Raw genomic sequence first — 8,146 nt, 5'->3', positions numbered from 1 at the left:
GTCTACTATTATTCTGACATTTCACATCCTTAAAAGAAAGTGGTGATCCTAACTGCCGGAAGACAGGCAATTTGTACTAGGATTAAATGTCAGAAATTGTGAAAAACTGGATTTAAAATGTATTAGGTGTATGTAAACTTCCGACTTCAACTGTATGTGTGTATATATATATATATATCTTTATTTTATATAATCAATTTTAGAATAAGGCTGTAATGTAACAAAATGTTAAATTCAGGGGCGGGGTCTGCTGACTTTCTAAACACACGGTATATGAATGCAGCTGACATTACATTAAAGCCATTAGAAGCAGTTTGTCATAGCACACTACGTTTTATTACGGGCGACAGGTTCAGAACACATCACTGCATTCTTTACCAGAAAGTAGGCTGGCCCTCATTGAAGTCACGTAGGTCAATTCATTGCTTTATTTAATCTATAAAGCGATCTTACAAAAACAAACACTCGTACCGAACGTCATTAATGATGTGGTTAAAAACACCAACACAGAATCCAAGTCCAATTTGTGAACAGTCTCTCGGTTATCCAACCCTCTAAGGTGAAACGTGGCGTGGCCATTCAGACGGTATGGTTCAGGTGTGAGGGGGTGTTTTTGTTTTGATGAGGTTCTGTCAGTCAGATTGAGATTCAGGTCTGGTAAGGCAGTATGTCAGTCAGGACGTCGATGAGGTTGTCCAGCCCCCACAGGTACCCGTCCTCTCGGTTGCCCTCTTCCCAGGGGGTGCGGTGGTCCAGGGTGAGAGGAGGCGGCAGGGGAACAGTCTTCCCAAAATCAATCATCCATACTCCAGTCTTCCCTGTACTATCATGCACAAAAAGCAGGGAGCTGCCCACAACCTGCAGAGAGAGACAGATGTTAGTGTGCACCTCTCCATACATAGACCAGCATCAAGACATGCATTATACTGTGAAAGCAATGCAAAACAGCTTACCTCGTGTGTCCTGAAGAAGTCGGATGTCTCCAACACCAGTCGAAGCTCCTTCAGTCGTCTTAGATATCCCTTCTGAAAATGGAGAAGGGAAATGTAATCCTGAACGAGGAAGGGTGGTGACGGGGGTAAGAGCGACACACACTCACCACAATTAGAGCATTGCAATCCACATAGTCCTGCAGTGCCTGCTTCACCGCTTCTCTGCTCTTGGTCCTTTTGAAGTTTGTGTTGCACACACCATCAGCCTTCTAAAACAGGCATTTAACAATGTTGTAGACAGTCACATCAAATTATTGGCACCCATGATAAAAAAAAATGTAAACTACAAAATACATACAGTTCAAATCCCTTTGTCATCCATCACCATGCAGAAATGCAAAGAACTAACAAATGGAGACAAATGGTTGTCTCTTCATAAATCCCAACAATGGGTGCAACAACAAAAACTGTGTATAGAAAAATAAATACTATTACTACCACTATTAGGGCAACAATTAAGAAGTTGAAAACCCCTGGAACAGTGGTCAACTTACCTGGTGGAGGACGCGTGTGGGCACCTTAATTTAAAATATATTTTGGCAACATCCTTACTATATTTAGGTCTGAAAGGCACTCAGGAATATTTGTTGGGTTCCCAAAGATTATAGCCACTTGCCCATAAATTTGGGAATAGTTGATTACACGCAGAAATGCCATAACTGTTCAGGCCCTAAAACAACAGGGAGGAAACAGAAAAATAAATAAAATTGACTGACCTGCTAGCGACATTGGACACGCAACTTTTGCCAAGCGTGAGACACTCCTTTGAAACTTGGGCCCCAGTATAGGTCCTATGTTAGGTTATTGAAATTACTTGCAGTATAGTTGTTTTCAGTTTTAAAAATCACCTGCCTAATGGGAAAACCCCAAAGCAGTCTGAAATTGTCAGTCTTTCACTTAAACAAAACAATGGGTATGAACCAAAAATATGTTTTAGGCTACGCCTAGTGGAATTCTTTGCTGTTTCGAGTTGTATTTTTTTTATCAACTGGGGCATCCTCAGAGCAGTTAATTATTTTATTTTTTTTACCAGGTAAGTTGACTGAGAACACTCATTTAGAGTAAAGACCTGGGGACTAGTTACAGGGGAGAGAGGGGGGGGGGGGGGGGGGTGAATGAGCCAATTGGAAGCTGGGGGTGATTAGGTGGCCATAATAGTATGAGGACCAGATTGGGAATTTAGCCAGGACACCAGGGTTAACGCCATGGGATCTTTAGTAACCACAGAGTCAGGACACCTGTTTAATGTTCCATCTGAAAGGCAGCACCAATCACTGCCCTGGGGCATTGGTACATTGTTTTTAGACCAAAGGAAAGAGTGCCTCCTACTGACCCTCCAACACCACTTCCAGGAGCATCTGGTCTCCCATCCAAGACCAATCCTGCTTAACTTCAGAGACAAGCCAGCAGTGGGATTCAGGGTGGTATGCTGCTGGCTACTTGCTCAGTTCACTTGCACCAGGCAACCCTCAAAGTCAATCCCTGCTTCCTTATCTCTAGGAGTATGCAGGGAAAAAAGTGGGAAGAGGGAAGTTCTCTCTCTCACTCAAATGTTCAAGCATTGAAAAAGAGATTGTAGACAACTAATGGTTCAGGCTATAGTATGAGGAAGCATTGCCCACTAATGTTTGTACCATGTTTTGTGCTGCTACCATGTGTTGTTGCCTTGTTGTTGTCTTAGGCATCTCTTTATGTAGCGTTGTCTCTCTTGTCATGATGCCCGTTTTGTCCTATATTTTTAATCCCGGCCCCACAGGAGGTCTTTTGGTATACCGTCATTGTAAATAAGAATGTTCTAAACTGACTTGCCTAGTTAAATAAAAAAGGTACAATAATAAATACTTTTTTTTATTTTTTTTTTATGTAAAAGTATGATTTAAGTTCATTTCAGATATTTCTAGCGTCTGAAACCCTACTTCTTTAAAGAGTATTTTAAATAAATCCACTGTCTGCTAAATGACTAAGATGTAATTTCTCTTCCAACGTTCACCAGCCTTGGCTCGGTCATACAGCACTTAAGCCATAGAAACACAATGGATCAATACATCTGACCAACTTATCTCATCTCCCTGCATTTGTCTGTCTGTTTGTGTGTGTGTATCCATGCCTTGATTCCCTCGATGCGGAAACCCAGAGTGGTGGTGGAACTCAGGGTCTCTCTCCACTGCATGTATCTGGTCTTGAGTACTGCCTGTAGGGCTTGCTCCTCTGTAGTGGGGGCCTCTGGGTCCACGTCCACCATCTTCTCATACATGTCTTGACGAGGCTGTGGACGCTCCCGAGCCTTCGTCAGCTCCTCCTCCAGGTATGTCCTAACAGAGCAGACAGCTGAATATTATATACATACTCATCACAAGACAACACACCCAGAGCCAGTTTGCCTATTCCTGGACTCAATAGAACACTTTAGCCCAGAGGTTGGTTTAATCTGGGTCAGGGTAAACCAGCTCCCAGTGTCTCTAAATCACACAGTCACACACCGGGTGCCAATCTTGCAGTCCATGATGGCGGGGGAGTTGAAGTGAGTGAGCAGGTCATCCATCATGTTGTAGTCCTGTTCAGCCCGCTGCACCACTCCATGGTAGCCTGGTACGAAGGGCCTCAAAGAGTCCTCCATCAGCCTCTGCAGGCACTGTTGCTCCCCCTCAGTGTAGCGCTTCAGCAGCATCCCATAGTCCCCTGCATGGAAGCTCCCTGGCACACCAGCCACAAAAGAGGGGGGAGGGAGACTATGCATGTTATACTTTCAAAACACATTTGGTACTACACAGCCATTTTTATTAGCAGTAAGAAATACTAACTTCACAAAACCATCAAGGCAGCAAAATACCAATTAAAGATAGCCTGACAAAGAACCAACCTGCATGTCCGACCACTTGTACCCAGGGCTGTGGCTTCTTGGGGGGCACGGAGAGGGGAGGCAAGGTCCCTGTACTTCCAGGTTTCTTCCATGTGACGCCCTGCATGGGAAGAGCAAGCAATCGTGCACATTACACCTCACAACCCCATTCCTTAGCGTACAGTACAACACCTCTATCTTACATTTCCTTCTCTGTCTGTCCTACTCCCTTGTAACTCCACCGAGAGACTCCGTCATGAGAAAGACAACCTCAGACTTCAGACTCCGTCACACAATTTGTTGACCTATGGCTGAGTGTCTCTATGGAAACAGCCATTGACAGACTACTAGACTGAGCCAAGACATGTAGGAGAGGTTGGGCTGGAATCTTACGCAACAGTAGCTATTAAAAATATTGCCTAGTCAGACCATTATTACCGTTCCTGCTGGCCAATGTGCGTTATTAGGTAGATAATGTTAAGTGTAGCAGAGAATTTTCAACCAAACCTTTACTTGCCAAAATTCCCAACTTGGAAGACAACACGTGCTAAACGTCTACGTCTAGTTTCAGGGGGTTCTTTGAATTTAGAAAATGCTCCATTATTACATTCAATAAATGTTTTGTGCCACGAAGTAATCCAACAAATTATTTTAATAACTGAGCATTTTCTAAATTCAAACGAACTAGACATGGAAGTTTAGAAGAAGTGTTGTCTTCCAAGTCGAAAATCGGGAAGAATGGCCAAGTAAAGGGTCTCTGTGCTACGTTTAACATTACCTACTTATTAACACATATCAGCCAGCAGGAACAGTAATGGCCTGACTCAACAATATTTTTAATAGCTGGTGCAACAGCTGCACACATTCAAACATTTACAGGCTGCTGGACTTGTTTTTATCAAAGATGTAGTGAATGTGAGACCACACCCACACGTTAAAGTACCACATTAAGTATGCAAAGTGGGTGTTCAAATCAAATCAAATTTATTTGTCACATACACATGGTTAGCAGATGTTAATGCGAGTGTAGCGAAATGCTTGTGCTTCTAGTTCCGACAATGCAGTAATAACCAACGAGTAAGCTAACAATTCCAAAACTACTACCTTATACACACAAGTGTAAAGGGATAAAGAATATGTACATAAAGATATATGAATGAGTGATGGTACAGAATGGCATAGGCAAGATGCAGTAGATGGTATCGAGTGTTGAGTTTGTTGTTCTGCTCTAGGTCTCTGTAGTTTGACAATATTCTAAAACATGTCCCCCAGTATGTATAGATGAGGATATGCATTTATGTGGAAATACTTGCCCAATCTGTTCTCCATTAGTGTAGTGGTCTGCAGCTACACCTGAAACTACAACCCCCCCAGGTAAGGAGAGTATACACCTGAAGGAGTTGACCAAACCTTTTTGTTATTCAAAACTTAGTTGTCTAGAAGTAGACTACTTTCTTTCTATACAAATACAATGAGATTTCAAAGAATAATTGTCCCATCTTTGTCCAATCTCTAATATATCCCCACACATCTATGTCCATCCTTTTTATATCACCCATTCCCTCTCTCCTGCATGTTGACAACTGTAGGAAGGTGGGCAGCCAGAGCAGATAAACTCCATAAATGATGGATGCCAAGGGAGAGGCCTGCATAGTATTAGGGAATGAGAGGGTGGAAAACCTTAGTTCATGTAGACAATACTCACTATATATCACTGGAGTGTTGGCTAGTAAACATGATGCAACACCCTGGTGCTGCCAGGGGTGAAATTCTGTAATCATCTCTGTATCAGTCTAATACTCTTTAATGCCCGAAAATGTTATGTAGCTGCTAGCATGATACAAATAGCCTATCCCCAGCTCAGCCTATTCAGTGTCAGGCTTTGAGCCTCGGTCTGTAGATACAGAGGGATGAGGAGAGGGAGCGAGAGAGGGCACCTAGGAGACAGATCACACGTGTTTCGAGTTTCTGTGCCATTGTGGACTTCTTTTCCCTTTGCCGTCACAGTAATAAAATAGGCATAAAATGTACTGGCATGACAGGTGGAAATTTACCGGGACTGGAGAAATCTCACACGTTGTCCTCATTTCCAGTAGTTTAGGCTAAATTTAGCAGAACTGTTGAGCCAAAGCTAGTTCTAATCATATAATCTAATGAAACCTGCATCTTCCTGAGCAGAATGTTACATTATTTCAGACTCATGTGGATCTGTCCCATCATATGGCAGCTGATAGAGTATGATATCATTAACATAATATTGGTTGGGCCCTCTCCATCACAGGGGCGCACTCCACAAATGTTAACCCGCACACACTCACCCGGGGAACCTCATCAGGAAAGCCGCGGTCGTCCTCGTATTCTTCAAAAGACGAGGCGGGTGACAACCCAGACGATGAGGCGTTTGACAACTTTCTGAGTAGAAGTGATGCGGGGGAGCCTCCGAACCCACTGTCCGAGCAAATCGAATCCTCGTCGGGATGAGAGCCAACGGAGATCCCGCTAACCCTGATGGACTCCAATTCAATTCGGCATGGGCTTGTATTACATTTGACCACCAGTTGTGGAACATTTTCGTGTGCGTTTTCGCAATGTGAAAGGAAATCAGCGGCATGTTTTGTAGAGTCTGCCTTCCCGTTTGCCGACCATACAGGAACCCCCGATACGTTTGTGTAACTGTGGTTCATATCCCCCATAGTCATCGGGCTATGAGCTGCGGTCACTGGGTTTTAGTCATACTCATCGGAAATTTAGCGGTGAATGAGTGCAGCCTCACCTGATTTAGCTGCTGCCGAGGTTTGCTAGCTAATCCAAACGAAAAGAGAGCCACGGTGCATTTCATCTCCGAATGGAAACAATAACCTGGCTGATCTCAGCAACTCTATGTCCCTTTGAACCATCCAAAACAGTTTAACCACCTAAGCAGGCCTATTGTCACAACACCTTTTGCACGGGCAATAAGGCAGATATTGCGATATTTTAATTAGCAAACACATTCACATTTTTATAACCGCGACCAAATGTTTTCAACCAGATGCTGGCAACAATTCTTCGTCACCACATAGGGGTGCTAGATTTACATGAGTTATTCTTTAGCCACTCCCCGTTGACCCAGTTAACTCCGCCCATAAGCTACACTGCGTTGGCCACATGTTAATCATCGATTAGTGGCTGTCTTGCCATGGGGCTGTAGCTCAGCTTATGATAACGAACTAGTCTTGCCTTTATTTTCTGAAGAATTGACATTTTAGTTTTAAATGGTTATAAAGTATTGAGCACGTGCTACATAAGCACCGCATTTTGCATTCGTAACTACAACCCATTGAAAGAGAGGACATTCAATGTTTAAATGTGTAAAGTTATGAATGATCCTCTAAGAAACAACTTCTGATAGATGGTGATTTAGTTAAGTGGAAAGCATCTGACATTTTGTTAGCAGTGGAGGTCAAATATATACACTGCTCAAAAAAATAAAGGGAAGACTTAAACAACACAATGTAACTCCAAGTCAATCACACTTCAGTGAAATCAAACTGTCCACTTAGGAAGCAACACTGATTGACAATCAATTTCACATGCTGTTGTGCAAATGGAATAGACAACAGGTGGAAATTATAGGCAATTAGCAAGACACCCCCAATAAGGGAGTGGTTCTGCAGGTGAACCACAGACCACTTCTCAGTTCCTATGCTTCCTGGCTGATGTTTTGGTCACTTTTGAATGCTGGTGGTGCGTTCACTCTAGTGGTAGCATGAGACTGAGTCTACAACCCACACAAGTGGCTCAGGTAGTGCAGCTCATCAATGCGAGCTGTGACAAGAAGGTTTGCTGTGTGTCAGCGTAGTGTCCAGAGCATGGAGGCGCTACCAGGAGACAGGCCAGTACATCAGGAGATGTGGAGGAGGCCGTAGGAGGGCAACAACCCAGTAGCAGGTTCGCTACCTCTACCTTTGTGCAAGGAGGAGCAGGAGGAGCACTACCAGAGCCCTGCAAAATAACCTCCAGCAGGCCACAAATGTGCATGTCTGCTCAAACGGTCAGAAACAGACTCCATGAGGGTGGTATGAGGGCCCGACGTCCACAGGTGGGGGTTGTGCTTACAGCCCAACACCGTGCAGGACGTTTGGCATTTGCCAGAGAACACCAAGATTGGCAAATTCGCCACTGGCGCCCTGTGCTCTTCACAGATGAAAGCAGGTTCACACTGAGCACATGTGACAGACATGACAGTCTGGAGACGCCGTGGAGAACGTTCTGCTGCCTGCAACATCCTCCACCATGACCGGTTTGGCTGTTGGTCAGTCATGGTGTGGGGTGG

General features: G+C 44.0%; 1 protein-coding gene across 2 annotated transcripts; it reads right to left on the bottom strand.

Annotated features, from left to right (window-relative positions):
• Positions 1 to 313: 313 nt before the first annotated feature.
• Positions 314 to 7,296, bottom strand: LOC109892614 (inositol-trisphosphate 3-kinase C). 2 transcript variants are annotated; one of them, XM_020485281.2, is made up of 7 exons: positions 6,150 to 7,296; positions 3,853 to 3,952; positions 3,473 to 3,686; positions 3,100 to 3,304; positions 1,100 to 1,201; positions 954 to 1,025; positions 314 to 858 (listed from the first exon to the last, which is right to left on the bottom strand). In XM_020485281.2, the coding sequence occupies exons 1-7, from the start codon at positions 6,528 to 6,530 to the stop codon at positions 649 to 651; spliced, it is 1,284 nt and encodes a 427-aa protein (XP_020340870.1). In that variant the 5' UTR covers positions 6,531 to 7,296; the 3' UTR covers positions 314 to 648. The 2 variants fall into 2 exon arrangements, with proteins under 2 accessions (XP_020340870.1, XP_020340871.1); XM_020485282.2 differs by having other exon boundaries at positions 6,605 to 6,919.
• Positions 7,297 to 8,146: the final 850 nt, after the last annotated feature.

Source organism: Oncorhynchus kisutch, linkage group LG6 (genome assembly GCF_002021735.2).
Source record: "Oncorhynchus kisutch isolate 150728-3 linkage group LG6, Okis_V2, whole genome shotgun sequence".
Lineage (NCBI taxonomy): Eukaryota > Metazoa > Chordata > Actinopteri > Salmoniformes > Salmonidae > Oncorhynchus > Oncorhynchus kisutch.
The sequence above is the reverse complement of the archived record's forward strand: the minus strand, read 5'-3'. Positions and strand labels throughout refer to the sequence as shown.